This window comes from Ylistrum balloti, unplaced genomic scaffold, assembly GCF_031769215.1.
Source record: "Ylistrum balloti isolate Yb309-2 unplaced genomic scaffold, AGI_CSIRO_Ybal_v1 Utg370664, whole genome shotgun sequence".
Lineage (NCBI taxonomy): Eukaryota > Metazoa > Mollusca > Bivalvia > Pectinida > Pectinidae > Ylistrum > Ylistrum balloti.
The window spans coordinates 441,755-468,115 of NW_026782402.1; the positions used below are offsets into that span (position 1 = coordinate 441,755).

At 36.4% G+C, this 26,361-nt stretch overlaps 1 protein-coding gene across 1 annotated transcript; it reads left to right on the forward strand.

The window, feature by feature from the left end:
- The first annotated feature begins 9,399 nt into the window (after positions 1–9,399).
- LOC132557368 (matrix metalloproteinase-20-like) lies at positions 9,400–25,204 on the forward strand. Its single transcript, XM_060221861.1, has 11 exons — positions 9,400–9,525; positions 14,693–14,784; positions 15,402–15,553; positions 16,554–16,629; positions 16,946–17,085; positions 17,645–17,902; positions 18,612–18,740; positions 21,741–21,908; positions 22,562–22,695; positions 23,538–23,686; positions 24,097–25,204. The coding sequence occupies exons 1-11, from the start codon at positions 9,457–9,459 to the stop codon at positions 24,191–24,193; spliced, it is 1,464 nt and encodes a 487-aa protein (XP_060077844.1). The 5' UTR covers positions 9,400–9,456; the 3' UTR covers positions 24,194–25,204.
- Positions 25,205–26,361: the final 1,157 nt, after the last annotated feature.

Below are 26,361 nucleotides of genomic sequence, written 5' to 3' on the forward strand. Positions count from 1 at the left end.
TTACGGGCTCCGTACGTATTTAAAACTTAAAGTATTATGGGAAATTTAAAAAGTTAACAGTTATATCACGATAAACATATATGATCAATATCTAGTATGCTAATAATATTGACCAGGAAGAAAACGTAAGCATTTCCATATATGCAAACGCCATGTACTCCACAATGCCCCATATACTGATCAGACCTATGACCCTCGGTTTTATGACCTGTTTGGTGATATCTGCTTGCAAAGTAAAGATTAATTCTGAACTGATATATCGCTTTGATACTATATTTGATTTCACTTTTTAATTATTGAAATGATCCAGGAGATTTCGAGAGAATGACCTCCCTGTGTTAAGTTACAGGAGGTGATCTGTCATTATGGGTAAGTAGGTTCGATTTCTCATCATTGAATAGTAATGCTTGTTTGATGTTTCCGGCATTATCGTAAAAACCTGACCGTTTGTCGTTTGTTGAAGATCTTGAACGCCAGTTATATAGGCCAAATTGCCATTTTTGTTGTCCGTTTATGTAAATTAATTGTTTACTGTTTGTTTCCTTATCGTTCAAAGTTTATTTAGAATTAACCAGAGATCAGCGAATAATTTTCCAATTTTTGACACAGAAACCACCAGTGTCAAATACAAACCCAACACTCAAAATACATGGATCTGATATATCTTGGCAATGTTCTGTTTGATTCATGTCTAAATCTTGTCACTGGTTATCTCTGACCTAACATGACTGACAAATGTTTTCCGACAAATGATATCGCATACTCTGTTTATTTCTAAATGATGTCATATTCAATATAGAGAACACCACCACCATCACCACTGACGACGAAGACAACGACCACTACCACCACTGACGACGAAGACGACCACCACCACCACAACTGACGACGAAGACGACGACCATCACCACTGACGACGAAGACGACGACCACTACCACCACTGACGACGAAGACGACCACCACCACCACAACTGACGACGAAGACGACGACCATCACCACTGACGACGAAGACGACGACCACTACCACTGACGACGAAGACGACGACGACCACCACCACTGACGACGAAGACGACGACCACCACCACTGACGACGAAGACGACGACCACCACCACAACTGACGACGAAGACGACGACGACCACCACTGACGACGAAGACGACGACCACTACCACTGACGACGAAGACGACGACGACCACCACCACTGACGACGAAGACGACGACCATCACCACTAACGACGAAGACGACGACCACTACCACTGACGACGAAGACGACGACCACTACCACTGACGACGAAGACGACGACCACTACCACTGACGACGAAGACGACGACCACCACCACTGACGACGAAGACGACGACCACTACCACTGACGACGAAGACGACGACCACCACCACCGACGACGAAGACGACGACGACCACCACTGACGACGAAGACGACGACCACCACCACCGACGACGAAGACGACGACCACCACCACTGACGACGAAGACGACGACCACTACCACTGACGACGAAGACGACGAACACCACCACACACTGACGACGAAGACGACGACCACCACTGACGACAAAGACGACGACGACCAACACTGACGACGAAGATGACGACCACTGACGACGAAGACGACGACGACCAACACTGACTACGAAGACGACGACGACCACCACCACTGACGACGAAGACGACGACCACTGACGACGAAGACGACGACGACCAACACTGACTACGAAGACGACGACGACCACCACCACTGACGACGAAGACGACGACGACCATCACCACTGACGACGAAGACGACGACGACCATCACCACTGACGACGAAGACGACGACCACTACCACTGACGACGAAGACGACGACCACTACCACTGACGACGAAGACGACGACGACCACCACCACTGACGACGAAGACGACGACGACGACCACCACTGACGACGAAGACGACGACGACCACCACCACTGACGACGAAGACGACGACGACAACCACAACTGACGACGAAGACGACGACCATTACCACCACTGACGACGAAGACGACGACCATCACCACTGACGACGAAGACGACGACGACCACCACCACTGACGACGAAGACGACCACCACTGCTGACGACGAAGACGACGACGCCGACCACCACCATCACCACAGGAGACTGTTACATCTCTTTATAATTCTATATAATATCAATACATAATTACCAGAGGAGACTGTGGCTTCTACGCGTGTGTGCCTGTGTTGCATGGATGGAAGACTAATAAAAGAACAGCGAACCTGGGTGTATTGCTGTGGCCAGACCATGATAGAATCTCGCATGAGTTTGTTTCGTGAAGGGAGTTAACTCAACCCGAGAGTAGGTGTTTGACTGATCATCACGAGACTTGCGCAGTGATGACCAATTAAACTCTAAAACGAGGGGTGAGATATCACTGTTCCTGGAACAGTTACACATTTGAATATTTTACCGTGTGAGTTATCCTTCTCAAGCAACCATGGGGGGAATGTGGTTCACTAGGATGTGTTTTTGTCGTCCACGTGCTCCGCGTGGTTGACGTGATTGAATTGCTGACGTGACGTCAGCGAAATATTACTGACGTCATAATATTGTCCGGTCAGAACCCTCGTTTCAACTCTAGAGTGAATAAATAAAATGTTACCTGTAACTGAGAGAGATCGGGGTATCTCAGTCGAGGGCTAAGATCCTGTAACATAATCCCAAACGAGGTGTTAGCTGAGGTTATGATGTCTCATGACACGAGGCTTGCTGAGTATTTGACAACTAAATCATCTTCACCCGAGGGTTCTATTGTAATTAATACAAAGCTATCACAGGGGACTGTGGCATCTTTATTTTCTGTATCGAATAAAATGCATAGCTACCACAGTGAACTGTCACATCTTTATTTTCTCTATCGTATGTAATGCATAGCTACCACAGTGAACTGTGTCGTCTTTATCCTCTCAATTGTACGTAATACATAGCTACCACATTGAACTATGACATCTTTCCTTTTCACCATGTTGTATTCAGACATTAGAGTGAGCCTACTAGCTAATTGTTTCTTTAGACTCGCGACCACGGGTGTTGCACCTGAATTTATAGGCACGTTCCCGTGAACATGAATATCTCGCGCTACCCGCAGTGTAATATGCTCGATCCTGGCCAAATATTATACAGATGTTAACCAATCAAACCCCGACTGTAAACAAACTGACCAATTAACACGAAAGTTGGAGAGAAAGCAAGAACGCGTCTACATCCGGCAAAAACATTTGAAGTTGTGGACATGTCGCTTAATAGCAGGGAAGTGCGACCAGCTACGACAAAACATTGGCTTTAGAAGAATATGATTTCTCTTACTGTAAAACAGGTATGCTTACCAGTAAGGTAAAATACCAGGATATAAATCTTACATGAAAACTACTGATAACACTTGCCAAATTTCATTCCCGCTACATACCTCTTCCTTAAAAAAAGACAAATTCAACTTTCGCTTTTAGTCTCAATTTTTGCTACTAATTTATGGAATATGTGAGACATCATTATGACAATACATACACACAGCGTCAACAGACATCCGCACAGTACCACGCAATAATTATCATCAAATATACATGTAAGGCCTGATATCAAAACAATTAGATTCTAGCCGGAGCAGGTAGACATATGACAAACATACAACATATTTCTCAGAACAATAAAGAATGTATATTATATTCCGCTAGCTTTTATGTGCTAACGTCTCAACACATTGTCACATATCAGTCAAATATAACAAATATAATTTCATTCGAAATCAAAGGAATGCATTTATTTCTTTGTTTCAAATATTCAGACAATGAACCCGCTGCCATATTCTCATTCATACATATCACCATCCTCACAGCCACACCTGCCTTTCTACGCATCGCACACATTTATGGTTAACAATTTTCTTTTATTACGTAACCACTGAACACAATTCAATCGAATATTTGCCAATAAAAATGCTTCCAAATATTTTAAGTTGATAAGAGTTACAAATTAATGACCATATATGTCGACAACTGCATTTAATCACGCAAAGTCAATGTCCTCCAAAACTCCCCATCTCCTGTGTCAGGCACGGCTACAAATCACTAGTTATCATCAACAGAGAGAGAGAGAGAGAGAGAGAGAGAGAGAGAGAGAGAGAGAGAGAGAGAGAGAGAGAGAGAGAGAGAGAGAGAGAGAGAGAGAGAGAGAGAGAGACAGACAGACTACAATTGCTGCTATAGACTCAAGACCACGGTCTATTCTATTTTCATTTTAACGGGGTTTACGTTCTTTAATACGACCTTTCGGTCTTTCAGCGGACGAGAAAAGATAGGAAAAATAGTAGGAGGGGAAAAGTGTAATTGATGGAGAGAGTGGGATACAGAAATGAGGTAGGGAGGGGCCGTCTATGCTACTTGACCTGATCTAAAAACTGTAATTTAGAAGGCGACCCCCGTTCCTAACTGTATACCTAATCTAACATTCAGCACGACACAGCAAGAAGACCGGTGTTAGGACTGAGAGGGAGACGAAGGGATTTTTTCACTAGGTAAATTCCGTTCCTATTCACGACCACGGGTGGAGGACCTGAATTTATAGGCACGTACCCGTGAACATGAATATCTCGCGCTACCCTTAGTGTAATTTGCTCGATACTGGCCAAATATTATACAAAAGTTAACCAGTTAAAACCCCTACCGTAAAAAACACTAACAAATGAATATGAAAGTTGGAGCGGAGGCAAGAACGCGTCTTCATCCGACATAAACTTTAGAAATTGTAAACATGTCGCTTGATAGCAGAAAAGTGCGACCAGCTACGACAAAACATTGGCTTTAGAAAAATATGATTTCTCTTATTGTAAAACAGGTATGCTTACCAGTAAGGTAAGATACTAGGATATAAATCCTACTTAGAATCTGTTGATAATAATACTTGACAAAATCCATTCCCGTTTCAGGTGTAATAAGCGTACCTAAGAGAGTTAGCTGTCGTGAAGTAACTGTTTTGATATTATAAAAAAATAATTCAAATCTGATTTTTCCATGCGGGATTTTATAGGAAATTTAAATAGAAATATGCAATTTAGTGATGTGGCGAATGAGTCATGTAATGCGATCTTACGTTTAGCGCGAAATGTACCGTAATTAAGTGTCCCTTAAATCCCCTTTGGTCTTTCCGTAGTCCTGGTGTGCATATAGTGTGATGCGGTGCATTTCCACCACATTGACATTTACAAAGTCTGCTCTGATTGGATGCTCCTGCTGTGGCAGCGGAAGTTGTGATTGTGTAGACTTACTCTGAACGGATACATTAAGAATAGAAGCAACATCGAAAACGTCCACAGTGAAGCGTTTCCCATACTTAAAACATGGTATCATATAAACGTCTCTTCCCAACTATTACATGAATATTCAATGTATTGTTCCATTACCTTACAGGTCTAGATAGGTCCTAATCTGTACCCCTCGGACACCTATAAACAGCATCAGGCTTTACACGGAAATGGTGAATGTTTCACAAGCACCCGGATGAATAAAGTGTCATTTTTCACTGCTCTTCATGGATGATTCTATCAGCGATAATGATTTTTTTTCCTCACGCCAGCAAAAACATGCACTAACTTTGACCTGAAAAGTGATGTTTTTTCAGACATATCAAGTGCATGTGAATCGGAGAAGAAGCATATAAAGGCAACACAGGAAGCTGGGCAACTATTGGAGAAAGAAAATATTAACCCCCAGTTTCAGACTATGGATGACTATAAAATTGAAAGTCTCATGGACGCTTCTGTAAGAAAAACACTATGGCAAATTCGGACTTGACAGTCCGTCTTTTTGAAGCATGGAAGACTGATAAAATTAGATCAAAATATGTATCGGATAAAAATGTGCAAGAAGAGGAAGGGCAACTGTAATTTAAGTCTGACTTGGAAAGATTCATAACAGAGATATATAAGGAAGTTAGAATTGAGTACCGGGGGAATGCCCTATATTAAAATTATTGTTGGGATTCAATATTAGCTTCGTGCAAAACATCGGAATGTAAATGCTTTGACGGAGAAAACTTTAGGAATGCGAAGAATTTTGGATGCCAAGGTGAAAATTCTGGCCACAGAATAGGAATACAGAAACGCCAAGCTTCTGTAATTTCCTTTGAAGAGGAGAATAAATTGTGGTCTCCTGGAAATCTGGATAGGGACACACCACAAAAGCTACAAGACATTCTACGCTATAGTATCTTACTTAATTATGCTCTCAGAGCAGGGCTGGAACACAGTGCCTTGAGAGTTGGCCCTAACTCTCAGCTGACACTCTTATAAAGAAATGATCGCAGGTTCAGTCAGTACACAGAGGTTGTATCCCAAAGTAACCCTCTAGCAGACCTGTGCTTATGAAAACCCAGGACAACCAGACAGTGTCAAGTGAGGATAAATGAACAGTGCTTAAACCCTTCAGGTAAATTTTCAAAAATCGTAGACTTTATCACCCCCTCCAATTTAATGCCATGCAATAAATATCACATTATTTGTCTAAACAGTAACTATATATTAAGATATATATCATACTCTGCATTAAATATTTATATATAAAACGAAAAACATTTTTTTTTCTATCTACACATTTTTTCAGACCTAAAACTGAAAATGTAAAGTATTGCATATGAGACCTGTTAGGTATACAAGACCGAATTGCTGGTTGCTACGGTTAGTGTTGATACATGTATTTTAAGCCCAACAGTTAGTACAATGTGTAAGCGAGATGGGTTTCATATTTTTACACGAAGCATAGCCTAAGAGCAACTGCTGCAACAAGACTGTTTGAAGCAGGTATACATGGTCAACTTACTGTTGAAAAACTGACCACAGGTCTACTGTTGCCAGAGAATACAATTATACCAATGAAAGTCAGTTACACAGAGGCAGTAATGTATTGCAGTCTGATGTGGAAAACAAAACATATGGATGAAAGCTGCAAAGTTTAATTGAAAAGGATTCTGAAAATAGTTAGTCCAACAAAGAAATGCATATTCGACAGTAATTATACCGACAAGGACACCAGGGCTGTGAGATTAGTTACAAAGTGTATCATAAATACGCAGATTAAGAATACAGTTACCTCCCTTCTCTGGATATCTAATTGTGAATTCCTGATGCATTATGTTTTCTATATTTCAAAACTTCTTGTATATTTTCACCTTCAACTGTGGAATAGTTCTTAGGTTTATTGTGGAATAGGTACAAAGTATACCACATAGTAGGCGATGAAAGTAAATTTCTCTCACTTTCACTTCACTTATTCACTTTCTTATATTAAATATAAACTTCATTTATTTTACAACAATTGCGAAACAAGTTATTTCAACTTATACTAACCACTCTTGCTGGCCCGGAGGTAAGCGCGCGAGGGTCCTTATTGTGGGAGGAAACCGGAGTACCCGGGGGAAACCCACGTTGTCGGACAGGTGACCTCTTACCTTTTCACGTTCGTTCCAGGAATCGAACCCCAGACGTTTAGGTGAAAGGCCAGTGCATTACCACTGCGCCACCCGACCAACCACTCAACTATACGTCATGATCGAACAATGGATGACATCACGGCCATGTTTTTAATGACAGTCATGTTTTAATTGGAGATCCCCTAGTCGAGAGTGGGAGATGGAGAGAAAGGGAGTGATATCGGATGGATCCACCATCACAGGTTGAAGCCTCTCCACGATGCTCGTTAATATATTTGCCATTCAAAGGCAGATGGTGGGTGATCGGGTGGCGCAGTGGTAACGCACTCGCCTTTCACCTAGCCGTCCGGGACGTGAAAAGGTAAGGGGTCACCTGCCCGACCATGTGGGTTTTCCCCGGGTACACCGGTTTCATCCCACAATAAGACCACTCGCACGCTTACATCCGGGCCAACATGAGTGGTTAGTATAATTTGAAATAACTTGTGCCACGATTGTTGTAAATAAATAAAGTTTATAGTTTTTAGGTAGACGATGTACACAAGAAGCCGCTCAATTGACCCACGTAGAGAAACATTTTAATTCTTTTCGTATATGTTAACATATATCTTATCCCGAATCCATCAACAAAATGCACGTCACTTCTACGCATTCAATGGCTGAAAGGAGCGTTTTGATTTGCTATGAACGAACACGTTGAGGGCGCGTTTCAAACACAAATGCGCATATCCTTTTTTATTGATTTTTTTTGAGGTTGCGATATTTTAATCACAGTATTTTAAACTTCGTCTCGTGTTAAAACACAAAGTCATGATCTGATCTCTAGTATATGCATAAAAACAAGTATGCTATCCCCTTAAATTCGGCGTTTGAAGAAATTAAAGAATTAACATTTTTTGGTCTCATCATTTGCGTGACCCCTCATAGGGCCACACATACACTTCGTAAGGTTTATGAATAAATAATGGAATCTTCAATATAGATAATTTTTTTTCATTTTGGGTTATCAGAATATTTGTTAACATTTCAGGTTTTGTTTGTATTTTGTTTACAAAAATTACAAAAATCTGTAGAACATATTGTTTTATTTTGCAGCTTGGTTTTCTACAAAATATCGTACTGAGTTCGTTAAATATGAAACAATGTGTGATATCGCTGGAATGATGAGCTGTAGAAATTGCAGAGACCAGTATTTAATGGCACAAGTCTCCTGGAATAACTTACGTTCAAACAAACTTTGTGTATATATTTCATAGCATTGCCTATTGAAATGACTCGATAAACAAGTATACAAATTTACAGATAAGTCAAAAATGAAAATAGAATTCATGCGTAAAGGAACATGATGAAAGTTTTATTGATGTATGACACAAAACACAATTGAACAGGTGCCCGATAATTTTCGAACGTTGTAACTAAGCTTGTAAAAAATAAACCAGATATTGCTCGATATCAAAAAGGGTAGTTTCGTGAAATATTATCTACAAGAAAAACAATTTACCTTATCAAACCATTTTACTTTTTGAATCACATAAAAACAATTTTATCCTCATCCTAACTTCAGTTGGTGTTCATAAAATTATGTAAACGATGTCAATTATAGGCTCATAATGACTTATTTTGTGTCTGATTTTACCAAAGAAAAGCATGGTCGAAACTGTCAAAAGACTGTATAATGAAAATATAGGCCTTGTAAAGAAACACACCCTTAATGTCACGAAGTTAAGTTGATATGTCGGTCATAAACAACGCAATGGTCGCGCACTCAAAATGAGGTCATTTCGTGTTTCATTATCATGCCTCACAAACCAGAATCCTCCGGATGTTGTACAGAGATGTCTTTGTGTAAACGTCCGGCTCAACAACGACTTGACCCAATTAAGACAGTGTATGCATAAGTTGAGGAGATCAACGGTCATTATCTCTGTAACGTCCGTCCACCTCAGGACGTTAAACACAGTAATCATAACACAATGAAGACACTATCAGCGATTATACTCCTCTTTTGCTATGCTGCTTGCTGCCTTAGTTTTAGCCCCGATGTAAGTATGAAATATTAACATTATGACGAGGTGTTCATATACAATCTTTTTAGTATTTAAGAAAAAAAAATCACTTCAAAGTGAATTTGAATATTATAATGTTAATACGATACACAATACAATGTCAAACACCGACTGTAAACAATGTAAATATTCCGTGAAATATATTCATTTGATATTTGAAGGTTCAAGACAGAGTTTTTTTTTTACCTTTTACAATTTTAACAATGAAAGAGCACTAAAGATGGTCTACCACGTGTTTCGATACGGTGTCTTCAAGTACCGTCCGGTTATTAGTGTGAACCCATTATTGGTAATGGTAAAGATGTCACGTCCGGATTTCAGGGGTACGACATTATGCTTCCTTTATTGAATTTTTGACGTCGATATTGTTAACACCAAACACAATAAATAATTTATGATTAAGCTTTAAAATATTTTTTAAAAATGCAAATAGGGGCTTAAAACACAAAAACAACAACAACAACAAAATCAAAATCAACAACAACAACAACAACAACAACAAACAAATAACAACAACAACAACAACAGCAACAACAACAACAACAAAAACAACAACAACAACAAACAACAGTGGTATTGCGTGTGTTAGGCCTACAATGTACGTTGTCAAATATTTGATATAAAGTGTCAGTTGTATAAGTTTAAAACAGTAGCAGGAAAAAATCGAACAAGCAAAATAATCGAACATGTAAATTTGACCAGTGATACATCGTCTATAATAAGTTTTCTTTATAAACAGCACAATTTAAAGCGTTTTGAAAATTAGTCAAAGACAATATCTGAATTTCAATATATGTTTTAACATCAACTTCATTTTGGATATAAAATTAAAAATATGACGATGATTGTCACACAGATATACATGTAACTTCAATGCCCGAATTTTAAATTGAACGTAACCAAATAGACCAACTGCATAGGAGGGACATACAAGGAAGGCAGATTTGATATCAAAACTATATTGTCATACACCAAAGGGCATCTAAACTTATAGCGAACATGCTAAAATTACATGGATTTGGTCGTGGTATGTTTATATCTAGAAGAGTTGTATCCATTTAACATTTAGAAAGGTTTATGATCTTGTGTGTGTTACACACATGTGGATGAAGCGTTTGTGCCCTGTGTGTTGTGTGGGTTGTAAACCGGGTGACAGGATAGCTTGCCCATCTCATTGTTTCTCTTCAAGGATTTCAGCACCGTTGTTGGGTTGTAATTGGCGAAATGTAACGTAGATGTATCAGATGGTAGGTTGTACAAATTCATCTGTCGTTATCTCTTTCGGTGAAATATAGATTATACTAAAGATACAGAAGATTTATAGGGAATCCTTGAAAACGTCCTCCAAAAAACCGAGTCTCCTCCCGGTCGACCTTCTAGATAAAACACGATGTCAATCATATGATTTCGTGATCGCAAAATGTATCTTTCAGCCCCAAAATTAGTCTCCATTGTCGTGTAACGCTAGGAAAACCTGGAAATCTCGGTCCTAGAAAATCATGTTTAAGGGCCTGTAAGGTAATATAGTACCACCTCTTAGATTGATAAGACCTCTCCCCAACCCATCCCCTCCAACGAAATTCATGAAGCAATAGGTAATTATTTATTATTCTTTATGTATCTATATGGCTTGTTAAATTATAATCAGTAACTCGGGTCTTTTTCAATTTTTTTCAAATAAGAATTATGAATGATTTCATCAAAAACCAAAAATTCATTTTTATTAACATTTTGGATTGATCGCTCATACTGATTTTTTTTTTTATTTAATCATATTTTATTGAGCAGAGAGAGAGACAGAGAGAGGGAGAGAGAGAGAGAGAGAGAGAGAGAGAGAGAGAGAGAGAGAGAGAGAGAGAGAGAGAGAGAGACAGAGAGAGGGAGAGAGAGAGAGAGAGAGAGAGAGAGAGAGAGAGAGAGAGAGAGAGAGAGAGAGAGAGAGAGAGAGAGAGAGAGAGAGAGAGAGAGAGAGAGAGAGAGAGAGAGAGAGAGAGAGAGAGAGAGAGAGAGAGAGAGAGAGAGAGAGAGAGAGAGAGAGAGAGAGAGAGAGAGAGAGAGAGAGAGAGAGAGAGAGAGAGTTAAGTATATATAGCTGAGTGATTTGACATATTTTACATTATCTTCAATAGAGAAGTTATCACTACCATGTAACAGTAATTCTGAACTGACAAACACAAAATGGATCTTGGCGATATTCGACCTAACAATATCTTGGAGTAATCAACAGTTTTGTTTAAATGAGATGTAATTATAATATTGTATTCTTTTTGCTGTGTAATTATTGCATGAACTTTTTAAAAACATGAATTTTATTTTATTTTTTTTCACTTCTGTCTGATTTGTATTCTCATGTACAGCATTATTAATCTAATGTCATTTGAGAATGTTATTATGAATCAGACAGCGCAATTATAATATTATAATTATCAAAGTTTTAGGATATCTATGTGTTGAAATAACTCCTTAATCTTTTTTTTTTAACTTAAATCTGGACAGATACATCATTTCATTTTATGTTACGTAATACCGTTGACGGGAATAAATTGATAATATTGAAATGTACGAAAACACTTTTATGGTGTGTTAACGACAAAGGTGTGCCTTGTTATTTTGTGAAAATCTGATTTCTAGTCTGCCACCAGCGGCATTTCTCTATATAAAGATTCACAAGTTTCAAACCTGTTTTCGCAATGGTCGTTACATTAGTAACATGAAATGTCAGCATCTTTGTTAATTTTGGATAGTGTACATCAGAGACAAAGCAATAACATTAAAAACATCTTCTCATTCAAGGGTTGATAAGACCTCTAGTGAACGTTAAAAACAAAAACAATAAACAATAAACAAAACACTTGTGTATCGTTGTGTGGTTTAACTGTTAACACCAGAATTAGATTATTCCCGTTATGGCTATATACGTATAATGTATTGTCTTATTCTGGACATTATCGGAGACGTTGAGCGCAGTTATTTAAACAAAATGAGTATCCTGACAATTTTAAAGTTTTTATTTTTTCAAACATTTTAAAATCTGCCAGATTGGTTCCAGCATAAAAAAAACTGAGGGATGAATCAAAATAGTCGTGCTTCGTTATGCCTAAATATACTAAACACAACACATCAATTAGGCTGGTATTATCGTGGAAAACACACTTCTTATGTCATACAGACATTACAATATCAATTCCCAATATGTACCTGTATACTATTGTCGTGGTTTGATGTGATAAACTATAATAAGATTGCGCAAGTATTGTTTCATATTCGAACGTGCATGTTGCCGAAAAGCTGTTTTTTGTACATTGCCTTTAAATGAGAAAGTAAAAATACCACATTGGTTTATAAATGACATCACAAGCACTGCTTTAATTAAATGCAAAGCAAGCATATGTTCTATTTCCCATTCCGTCATTTTGACCAGTCCGATGCGTCTTTAACCGGCTGGGGTTACCGTCACTGTTTTGGCTCTCATTTAGAGAACATGCCATTACATGTATTTGATATTGGTATATATGTATATATGGAGAATGTCATCTACAAATTGGAATACAATTGCCCTTCTGTAATAGCTTGTCTTACTATCCATTTCTTTAAAAATGTATAAGCCATATTTTTGTTCTACAACCGACTGGGTTTGCCGTCAATGTCTTGGCTCTCATTCAGAGAACGTGCCATTAAATATATTTGATATTTATATATATGTATATATGGAGAATGTCATCTACAAATTGGAATACAATTGCCTTTCTGTAAAAGCTTGTCTTACTGTCCATTTCTTTAAAAAATGTATAAGCTATATTTTGTTTTCATTTGGTAAGTAGTGAGTTTGTATTTCAGTGTTATTTGTAGAACATTTTTACCATAAACTTTAACGATATATTATGTATTCTAAACATAACTCTATTTCTATTTTATATATGCAAATGGTTATAAATGAATATTGTACATCGAATGTTTTTAAGTGTTGTGTGGATATTCAAAGGAAGAAATCTGAATACATGTTTGTCTACATCACTGAAACTACATCGAACTGAACCTATTGTTAACTATATACAATATGTTGTTGTTATTTGTCAGTCTTCCGATAGTTTACATCCGTCCACCATTGCTGTATCATCTTATGAGAAAGATACGGTGCCCCGGAAGGGACATCAGTTTTTTTTTGGTCTTGAATGCGAAGCCTCGGTTTAGCAATCCGTGGCCCATGTTTAGTAATTCGTGGTCTCTGTTTACTAATCCGTGGCCTCGGTTTAGTGGCTCTGTGGCTTTGTGGTTCAGAATGCTGTCTTTTATCATTTCATGTTGACGTTGATTATACCTGTATCATAGGACAAACGCATGGAGCACAGTCAGATTTGGTTATCTCCCCTCTTCCGAAAGTTATGCCCCATTGGGCACACAAAAATCTACCCGCTATCCCTCTTAAACAACATGATAGATATTTCAACATGCGTTCGTAGTTCGGTTATCTCCCCTTTTTCGGAAGTTGGTACCCATTAAGCAAATTGATCAGTAATTTCCATAGACTGTTTTACTGTAAAATCATGCTCATCCATAAGATGCAAACATCTGACCATGAAAGCTACAAATGACGTCCAACTTAACTGATAATTAACTTCCTTTGATAATTTAGAGACACTTGAGGGCGATCACTGCCAAACCCATTAGGTAAACCATTATTTCAGTTAAATGAAACAGTCAGTGCATATTCTTTACGTATCTACAAATGGTATAATTGTTTAATAAAGGCTGTATTTAAACCGAGGCCACGGATCATTTAAACCGAGACCTCGAATTACTTATATCGAGACTACAGATTGCTAAACCGAGACCTCGGATTAACATTTTTTACCGATGTCCCTTCCCTGGTTCCGTAGAAAGAGCCTACCGAGTAAAACGGAAATACTGCGTAAGATCTACGCACACACTTATTAGCACCGAAAGAATGTCGGTCAATAACAGAAGGGAAAATAAAATTCATGATGCACATTTTGTAGAGTTAAACTTGATATGAATAAAAGTGTTATTGACTGTCTTTATTAACAAACCCTCGCCATAATTATCTGATCATCTTCATGTATTTTACAACCTTGCAACAAATACGGGTACTTTAATTTAGGCAAAGTTTTTTTTTTCTCCACAGAAATTTTTCGAAGATTTTGGTTACCTTGACGAAGCGTCTTCTAAGCCGGATGGAACAGCTCACAGCCCAGAGGATCGCGAGAGGGCAATTAGGTAACATATTATAAACAAAGGATATGTTTTATATACTATTCTATAAACTTCACGAAGGTCATTTATAGCTAATGATACACCTGGTAAAGTACTACTATCTATATCAATGTATAAACAATTACACAGTTCAAAACAATTCATTCTAACAGTGTTTTTTCCAGCATCGGAAACTTGATTCTGTTTTTTGTAGTAATGTAAAATCATTCATTTTTTGAGTGGATTTCTCTTTTGTTGATTATATGTGTACACTTTATCCACAATTCACGTAAACAAGATTAATATATGATTTTGAAAATCTTCGCTAATATGATTCCAATGAAATATAATTTATGATTTCACATAATACAAAACTCATATCTGTTCTGAGATCATTTTAAAAGTACTTTATTCCATGTTTCTAAAAATTGAAAAAAAATGTTGAACATAACCTAGGTAATCCGTTGACATATCGGTATTTTGGTGATATATATATATCTATATATATAAAGCGAATGATCAAACTGTCAGAAAAGACCATTAAACAAAGCCATATACTGATGCAAAACAAAACAAAACGTGTTGACTTTTGAATATTTAGAAAGCGCAATGAACACTCCAAGGGTATGTGTATATTACAGACATTTCCAGAAAGTTGCTGGCCTACCAGAGACCGGACAACTAGACAAACGAACCGTTAAAAAGATGTCTGGTGAAAGATGTGGGGTCAAGGATTTAGTCCCTCCAAGGAAACGAAGACAGCCTGGGGGACCTCTCGAGTTCTATGCAGTAGGTTAGTACGAGAAATCAATTTCTCGTTTTATCAACAGTCGGATGGCACAGTGGTAACACATGCGCCTTTCACTTCCACGTCCGGGGTTCGACTCTCTGAACGCACATGAAAAGGTATAGAGTTATCTGCTCGACCATGTGGGTTTTTCTTAAATTTCTTTCGGATTTGACTTGTGTACTATTTTAATTAACATATGTAAGTTTTACGACTGTTTAATATGCCCGAATTGAGCGCAATTTAGCCTTGCACAAAGTTATGTATTAAAAGTGACAGGGTTAAATCTATATATGTGATGCCGTGTTTGTCAGAGTTTAATATCAAGCTATGGCCACCATAGATACAGGTAAGAAGTGTGAAGAAATTATCTCCACGACCTGACGAAGTCTAAAACAGATCTATCTAATCACTGAAACTTGTTACAAGTTCTTTTCCTTTTTAAATTATCATCTTAAGTATCAGTTTAGCTTTTTAAGAGATCTGTAATATTTCTGTTGTCATCAAACTGCAAATGCATTATGGGTCCCAACGGACGTCATTGTTTTGGTTCGTCACCTAGGTTACGTACCCATTGACATTAAGTACAGTCTGTCAGGCACTCATTGGTTAACTGCAGAAATCAATTGATGGTAGCGGATATCCGTCAACAAAGTGAAATTATACTAGGGAAACTTTAGGACCAACATAGTTGAATGACCCAATGAACAATGAACGAATAAAAAAAAATCATTTCAGTTTAAAGTTGATCAAAGATATTTATTTCTAATCCTTTCGATTATTCATTTGAATTGTATCAGTTATATAAACACAAGATATAAATTACTTTTAAAATTATTTTCCTCGAAGTAATGTTTGTACAAATAAAAAAAAATGGCGGAGTTTGTAGTGTAATTTCTTATTTTAACAATTTTTAACAGCCTAAAATCCTTTCACCAGCAGTGGATTCGGTGATCTCTGATAGATTTTATTGACACAGTAGTTAATTGAGTACTTTTTTTTACAGGAACGAAATGGGATAAATCGACGGTGACGTACTCGTTTGTAGGGTACACAAGGCAGCTCGAACAAGGCCAACAACGGTACGTCATCACAAGGAAGTAATAAAAAAAATAAAAGAAATGAGTTTTAAAGTCGATTGCAGACCTCCATCTTTAATTAAAACGTTTGTAGAAGGTTCTCATGGAGTAGTGGAAATCTTACTTGTCACAAGCACCTAGTTTCGTCACCAAGGATATGTGTTTGTTTTTGTTTTTTGTGTTTGAGCTGATGATTTTTACTTTCCAAATGGAAAAATCTTATATAATGGGATTTTTTTTCTCAATGTAAATTGACCAGCATAAATATTATATAGTTAACAAATTAATGGGCTCTTTTATAATAATGATTTATTAACAGGAGAGCTATTTCAAATGCGTTGTCAAAGTGGTCAGCGCATGCCAATATCAACTTCCGGGAGGTGTCCGGAAGAAATGCCGATATTCTGATCAGCTACGGCACGGGAAATCATGGGGACAATTATCCATTTGATCGACGAGGTAAACTGATGAGTTTTTCTTAATATTCAGCATCTGTTTTTAGATTAATTTTAATATGCTTCATTCACCTGTCTTTTAAATAATGTATGGAAATTTGCAGGATGACGAGTTCTTACGGAGGAGTTTTTATTTCATGTTTTGCCATAAACATGCATGCTATAACTAAAACCTTTGAAATAGAGATCCCGTTCCATTTACATATTTTGTTTCAAGATATCAAAAGAAAACAAATTAAATGGGATTGATTCATCTCCCCTTTTTTATTTTAACATTTTTTTTCCCCAAATCGATATTGATGTTCTCAAAGAAATCTTTGGCTTGATACTTTTTTACCTTGCTATGTCATCAAGGAAGACTTCTTTTGTGAAGAACATCTTTTTGCTGGAGTTTCAGGCAATATTCGGTATTTAAGGTAAATGTTTCTCAATTCATATTGAAAGGTGCGATTCATTCGTACGAATCCTTGTTTAAAATGTTTGTTTTTCTTCTCTTCAACATTTCTCCCTTATTATGTGTAAAACTCGATGACAGTTTCAATTTCAATTTTCGTTTCTTACAGGAGGCACTCTAGCGCATGCGTTCTTCCCCGGTTCCGGAGACATTTCCGGAGACACTCATTTTGATGACTCAGAGCAATGGACGCTCGGAACATCTGAGGGTACCAACCTTGAGATCGTGGCGGCTCACGAGTTTGGTCACGCTCTAGGAATAGGTCATTCTAACGTACCAGGGGCCTTAATGGCTCCGTACTATGCTGGATATGACCCTAACTATGGGCTGGCCAACGACGACATACAGGCTATCCAGAGCATTTACGGTAACGCGCATACCTCTTATTGTACATACAAATTAACAAAGGAGAGTGTTGACAAATGTGTGATAATGTTGTTGTATTAAATCTTTGACAGGTCGTCGTTTTAAGGGTAAGGACTTAAAATACATTTTTGAGCATTTGGATGAAGTTGTATAATAGCCTAGAGTCCATGCAATATTGGTTGCAACAAATTCATTTTCTTTGGGAAAACACAAAATAGTTACGTCATATAAATATTGTGACAGTGCCATAATCAAACTTTGGTTGGAGATTTAACAGAATAAAGAGTGAAAATATGGAAGAAAAGTAGAATATATCAAAATTTATTCAACCAACTTTTGATGAAAGCCAGGAACACAGTTTCCATTACAAAATTACCCCAAATCATCAGAACTGGTACATCTGTTCACATGTCTTGTTCGAAGAAGTAAGATTAGCGGTGTCTTATATTGAACGGCTCTGAATATCTACATTGATTGAAAACTAGAGAAAATTGTTTAGATTTTCAAATATCGTCACGTGCGGTAATTAAAATCAGAACTATCAACTGATGAATCACCCATTGGGTGATGCTTTGAAAATCACATGCCAGTCTACCACTGAATCTGCCATAATATCATTCTGGTAGTAATTGTTGGATTTTATAATGTACATACCGACAAGGTCTCCAAATCTCACGTACATATTATGATATTAATTGGTAATTTGATAGGTGCTCGCACAAGCGGTGGTTCACCCACACGTCCTCCAAGGCGAACCGTACGCCCGACAAGAAGACCAACTACCACTACTGCCCCGCAGGGAACTGATTGCAGTCTAAAGTTTGACGACATTTTTACCGGTAACTAACTCTTATAGACTGTATCATTTCACCGCTGAGGAATATAAATCGATCTCAAGAAGGTCAATTGTTATCTTAGATTCACAAAAAGTCATCGACTGATATGTCCTCACAATTCTTGTCACCCACTAACTAAACCATTACACAGACCAAATCGAATAAAACTGAAATAATGAGTCAGTAATATGTTATTTTTAACGTAGATATAACATAATGTAAATATAACATGTCCTGTGTGATGTAGATATAACACGCCCTGTCTGATGTAGATATAACGTGTCCTGTCTGATGTAGATATAACACGTCCTGTATGATGTAGATATAACACGTCCTGTATGATGTAGATATAACACGTCCTGTATGATGTAGATATAACACGTCCTGTATGATGTAGATATAACACGTTCTGTATGATGTAGATATAACACGTCCTGTATGATGTAGATATAACATGTTCTGTATGATGTTGATATATCACGTCCTGTATGATGTAGATATAACACGTAACACGTTCTGTATGATGTAGATATAACACGTCCTGTATGATGTAGATATAACATGTTCTGTATGATGTAGATATAACACGCCCTGTATGATGTAGATATAACACGTTCTGTATGATGTAGATATAACACGTTCTGTATGATGTAGATATAACACGCTCTTTATGATGTAGATATAACATGTTCTGTCTGATGTAGATATAACACGTCCTGTATGATGTAGATATAACACACCCTCTATGATGTAGATATAACACGTTCTGTATGATGTAGATATAACATGTTCTGTATGATGTAGATATAACACGTCCTGTCTGATGTAGATATAACACGTCCTGTATGATGTAGATATAACATGTTCTGTATGATGTAGATATAACACGCCCTGTCTGATGTAGATATCACGTGTCCTGTCTGATGTAGATATAACACGTCCTTTATGATGTAGATATAACACGCCCTGTATGATGTAGATATAACATGTTCTGTATGATGTAGATATAACACGCCCTGTATGATGTAGATATAACGCGCCCTCTATGATGTAGATATAACATGTCCTGTATGATATAGATATAACATGTTCTGTCTGATGTAGATATAACATGTCCTTTATGATGTAGATATAACATGTCCTTTATGATGTAGATATAACATGTCATGTATGATGTAGATATAACACGTCCTGTATGATGTAGATATAACATGTCCTCTATGATGTAGATATAACACGTCCTGTATGATGTAGATATAACATGTCCTTTATGATGTAGATATAACATGTTCTGTATGATGTAGATATAACACGCCCTATATGATGTAGATATAACATGTTCTGTATGATGTAGATATAACACGTCCTGTATGATGTAGATATAACATGTCCTGTATGATGTAGATATAACATGTCCTTTATGATGTAGATATAACATGTTCTGTATGATGTAGATATAACACGCCCTGTATGATGTAGATATAACATGTTCTGTATGATGTAGATATAACACGTCCTGTATGATGTAGATATAACACGTCCTGTATGATGTAGATATAACACGTCCTGTATGATGTAGATATAACACGTCCTGTATGATGTAGATATAACACGTCCTGTATGATGTAGATATAACACTGTATGATGTAGATATAACACTTCTATGATGTAGATATAACATGTCATGTATGATGTAGATATAACACGTCCTGTATGATGTAGATATAACATGTCCTCTATGATGTAGATATAACACGTCCTGTATGATGTAGATATAACATGTTCTGTGTGATGTAGATATAACATGTTCTGTATGATGTAGATATAACACGCCCTGTATGATGTAGATATAACATGTTCTGTATGATGTAGATATAACACGTCCTGTATGATGTAGATATAACATGTCCTCTATGATGTAGATATAACACGTCCTGTATGATGTAGATATAACATGTCCTTTATGATGTAGATATAACATAATCTGTATGATGTAGATATAACACGCCCTGTATGATGTAGATATAACATGTTCTGTATGATGTAGGTATAACACGTCCTGTATGATGTAGATATAACATATGATGTAGATATAACACGTCCTGTATGATGTAGATATAACACGTCCTGTATGATGTAGATATAACACGTCCTGTATGATGTAGATATAACACGTTCTGTATGATGTAGATATAACACGCCCTGTATGATGTAGATATAACATGTTCTGTATGATGTAGATATAACACGTCCTGTATAATGTAGATATAACACGTCCTGTATGATGTAGATATAACACGTCCTGTATGATGTAGATATAACACGTCCTGTATGATGTAGATATAACACGTCCTGTATGATGTAGATATAACATGTTCTGTATGATGTAGATATAACACGCCCTGTCTGATGTAGATATAACACGTTCTGTATGATGTAGATATAACACGTCCTGTATGATGTAGATATAACATGTTCTGTGTGATGTAGATATAACACGTCCTGTATGATGTAGATATAACACGTCCTCTATGATGTAGATATAACATGTCATGTATGATGTAGATATAACACGTCCTGTCTGATGTAGATATAACACGTCCTGTATGATGTAAATATAACATGTTCTGTGTGATGTAAATATATTATGCTTTGATGGTTTTTTTTATACCACATGCACAAAACCTTTGATTGAATATCTCATTTCGAGTCTTGATAGCATGTCACGTAGAAGGTGACGATTCAATCTACTTCCTGCAGTTAAAAGTACTTCTAAATATGCATGATTATTTTTTCATAACTAAAACAGAAATAACGTCAACTTGCTATCTAACTATAAATTATTAAAACGTGGCATTCACTTGTGTGTCTTTTGTACAGTCTTCTACACAATCTTGAAAATATTGCTTATAATTAAACGAAAAGTTACCGCGTTATTGGCGTAAAAGTAAAACAAGAAAAGGACCCTTGGTTTCTGTAGACTTTATTTTAATGTTTAAACAGGAGACGATCGTCGTGTTTATGCTGTACGAGGAACTAAGGTTTACAAGTTTCGATCGAACGCCAATGGTGTCGAGAGAGGGCGATACATCCGGAGAATATATAAGAAAGCACCGAAAAACCCAGGGGCTATTGTCAAAGCGAGAAACCAACGACTTTATTTCTTCAAAGGTTAGTTATTAACGCTCTACTGGAATGACGTCATATCATTTTAAACGATATTTAATTTGTATATATTCCATATATGGATTCAAAACAATCAATCGTATTTTGTAAGTTTCGATATTATTCAGAACAAATGAAAGGCAACACAAAACTGACAGAACTGTGGTAATACATTCCAAAATATTTCAATGATATATTAGGTATTGATTTTGTTTAACGGCTATTTGTATACAATTTTACGGCTAACAAATTGAGAGCTAAAGATTTAATTTGGTCATGAAATGTAGTCAAAAGGTTGCTCCTACACTGTGTCTAAACAGAAATCAATAACTGATCGAAGGGAATGTACAAGATAATAATTTAATGAAAAAGTAAGAAAGAGATGTACATTCCCAAATAGTGAAAGAATTAGACGAAATACAAAAAAAAGAATCTTCATACATTCAGATACTGTTTGCATATTCTATACTGTTGCTACTGTAATAACTCGTCCAAACGGAAGGGGAAAAGAAGTGAATGTGTAATTTCTGATTCTGAAACAATTCGATTTTGAAATGTTGAAGACATATGTTTCGTAAATAATACGTATGCTATAAAAATCTCTAACGATGAATTTATTCATATTAAATAATTTTACTTAAAATTTTAACTTTTTGTAGGTTATAGATTTTGGCGGTATACCCGAGGACAGTTAGACAGAGGGTACCCAAAGGTCATCAAAGGGGAAGACAACTGGTACAGGAATGCCAAGGCCGCTGTTCTTTGGCGTGATGGATTCGTTTACTTGTTCAAGGTAACTTAGTTTATTGTGATGCTATATATATATATATTGCTTATACCAATTGTATGTCGGTTACATTGCTTATTGCTGATAAACTTCGCTAGAATGGTTATTTCACTACGGCGTAATGCCGAAACTGTTCATTCAGCTATATGTTGCAGTTTGAATAATATGATATAATAAGTTTGCATTGAATATGTGCTATTCTTGTGCGTTTCTTCAGCACAATCCTTTATGATTACAGGGGATGAACTATCCTTAGGACTTAGTCGCATGTTTTCCAAATTTTTGCATACCACGTATTAATTCATATAAATAGTGGGATGTTTAATCTATATATATTTCTTCATGACTCGAACAGTCCTTACACTGTATAAAAAGTTACTCAGTGTGTTTTGTGATATTGTCATCGGAACTATTAAATACAGATGATGAAATTCTCATAGGAATCCGAATAAAGACTGTACAAATGACAAACAAATGAACAACACCTTTTAATACAAGTTTGAAATTAGATACAGTAGAGGCAAACATGTTAACTGTGTCATACAGCTGTTTCGTCTTTGGTATTAGAGACATACGTTTTAAAGCATAGGAAGCGACTGGGGAAAATGGAAAGTGATGGAAAGAAATATAAAAATCTGGATGGGGATGTGCACTAGCACCATGATTCGTAATTTTTATATATTCGGTAATTTATTAATAAAATCGATAATTTATTAATAAAAACAACATCAAGTGCATGTGTATATTCCGCATGTTAATAATCTCTAATTTCATAATTCGTTGAACTCGCCTGATTGTCTCCTTACTGTAAGTGTATTAAACACACCCATATCTGTATTCTTTAACAGGGATCTGAGTACAGTGTTTGGGCGGAAGGATACACAAAACCTCCTCGTGGTTATCCCAAACCTATATCGAGTTTCTTCCGCGGAGTTCCCACCAATGTAGAGGCTGCCATTCGTTACAACCGTTATACATATTTCTTCAAAGGACACAAGTATGCAAACATTTTTTTTATCATATCAAACTTTTGACTTCAATGATTTTGCGACAGAATAATTCATTTTCTTGTGTCTTTTTATAGCATATGAATGTACTGAAAATAAGAATCTATTAGGTATGTGTTGAAAAATTGCTCGTTGCTTGATTTTAGCTCTGTGAGAGATGATATTTTATTTTCTTAAAATATAGTTTATATATATAGAAATTAATGTTATGCTTTCATGCGAGTTTAACTGAAATAATTAATTTATCTCGACCGTAAAATCGGTCTATCATTTGTAATTATCTTTTCTGTGTTTTACATTTTGTCAACGTTTGTCTGATGATGATAACGTTTCTAAGATGACTTTCTCATGTTGTCGATATTGTTTTGAAGTAAAAACTGGGCCAACGTTAAATTTTCAGTTATTTCAAAGTGGATGACTACAGAAGAGTGTTGCCGGGGTATCCGAAAAAGAAAGCAAGTGCGTGGCTAGGCTGTGGTTCTCCAACCCCAAAATAACATTAGGGAGACGAGATCATGTGTAGAATATCTGTACTCCCACATGAACGTCATTTATTCTCCAATATTCAGACAATATTTTGACTTTATTAACCGCTCTGGATTCAATAGGTCTTCGTTATCAATGTTATCCAAGTGAATAAATTTGGGTGAAAATTTTATTTAAATCAGGTATGTTATAAGAAACAGACACATACATTTACGATTTATAGTTGAATTTAACTTGTGAAACACAGATGTGATATGGTTTTACCTGTGGTAAATTTTGACGTAATAATCAGTCTTTACCTATACATTAATTTTATGTATGTCAATATGATTGTGTTTAATAATTAGAATTGACGCGCATCCACACAAATAAAAAATGTCATAGCATAAATATAATTGAAAAATCCTCCAGGATGTGAGAAAGCTTACCTTTTGATAAATATGAATATTCATAGATAGAGGTAGTTAGGTATGAAGATACATTCTCCGATTCTAAAATGATTTATATTGATTTATATCTGGAAAATTCTATGACAAAATTATAGATAACACTTTATTCTGAGACTTGTCAATTAATTGTGGGTCTTGAATCAAGAGTGAACGATCTGGCAGATACGAGAAATTTGTTTTCTCACAGCAAAAGAATTAACGCAGGATTTTGATTTAAATTTGTCAATGAGTACTACAAACGGAGAGTTTTGTTAACGTCAGATACCAATTGATTCAAATACAACGAGTTCTGAGGCGTTCAATTTTTTTTGTCTTTACCAAAATTGCTAAATCAATATGATATCTATGTAGGTAAACTATACTCACCTATTATATCACACTTTCATATCAATAAAGATTGCGATCATGGAGATGATAGCCATATAGTGTTGGAAAGAGACTTTGGAATAAATCCAGTGATATTAACCCTTGTAATTAGTGAGTGACTTGAAGCAAGGAAATGTATACTCAACGGAAATGATTAAATGAAACACAAGACGAAATAAAGATGCTAAAGATTATTGGCCTATTTAATCCTGATTTCGTTTTTTTTTTTTTTTTTGTTAAAAGTCCTGAAAACACATTACACGGTATCTACATAAAACGATTTAGGATTCAACAAACGACCCACTTGATATTGGAACGAGAATATACTATAGTCCAGGTTATTGAATTTTAAACAGTCAGCATTCATTGATTATCATGCATAGCTGAAATTTTTTAGTAAAATATTCAGTTCAGCAGAGGATCTGAATCTGATATTGTAGGACGATCAGACAGACAAGATACCCTGAAAATATATATCAGGTAAAAATGTTGGTACTGAGTTTTTAAGGAAACCGGAAATATAGTTCAGGATTTGTCTTCTACGTCCTTATACACAACGTTTGGATAAAACTTTTTGGATTTCTATTTTCTCCTCATTTTCTGCTAGAACGGTACATCTTATTAACCATACATCCCAGAGAGATATTTTCTGCATTCTAGTAATCATATCACAACCTATACTTAAAACTATATTTTGTCTCAAAATCACCCTCGCAAAACTTGACACACATTCATGTATACACCCGTTATGCAGAACTTGAATACTTTAAATGGAACTTTGAAATAAGATGAACTAGAGAATCAGTTTATCTGTGATTGAATACCCGAAAATTGCCGTTGACAAAAGAGCTTAAAATGTCTACATATGAAGTTTACTGTTTAAACTTTGATAATAGTTGTTGTGTTAACAGCGGAGTCCCGATAATTCTTGACATAAGATACTTCCAGCAATGCCTTCCTTTCATGTCTGGTTATTTTCAATATATTCTAATAGTCACTCACCCTATTCAACTCTACCAACTTAACATTTGTTTCCAAAGCTTTCTATCCCAGACGATTATATAATCCCTTGCTATAAGAAGGCCAAAGAATGTAACTTTTTACAATTAACGTTTTAACAGCATCGACTCTTTTCTGAAAATTTGATAACTTTAACCTAAATATTTCTTCAAACAAGAAGAGAGGGCAGTCATGTCATTACAAGAGTTCTTTAAACTCCGAATCGAATGAAGCAAAGGCAAGGCTTGGACAACGGTAAGTTAATGAAAACCTTTGTTTACGCACCAGGATGATATTTCATCTAAGATACTGCCATGTAAATCTAGGCTAATCGAAGAAATGGCACGTCTTTACCATGAGAATCG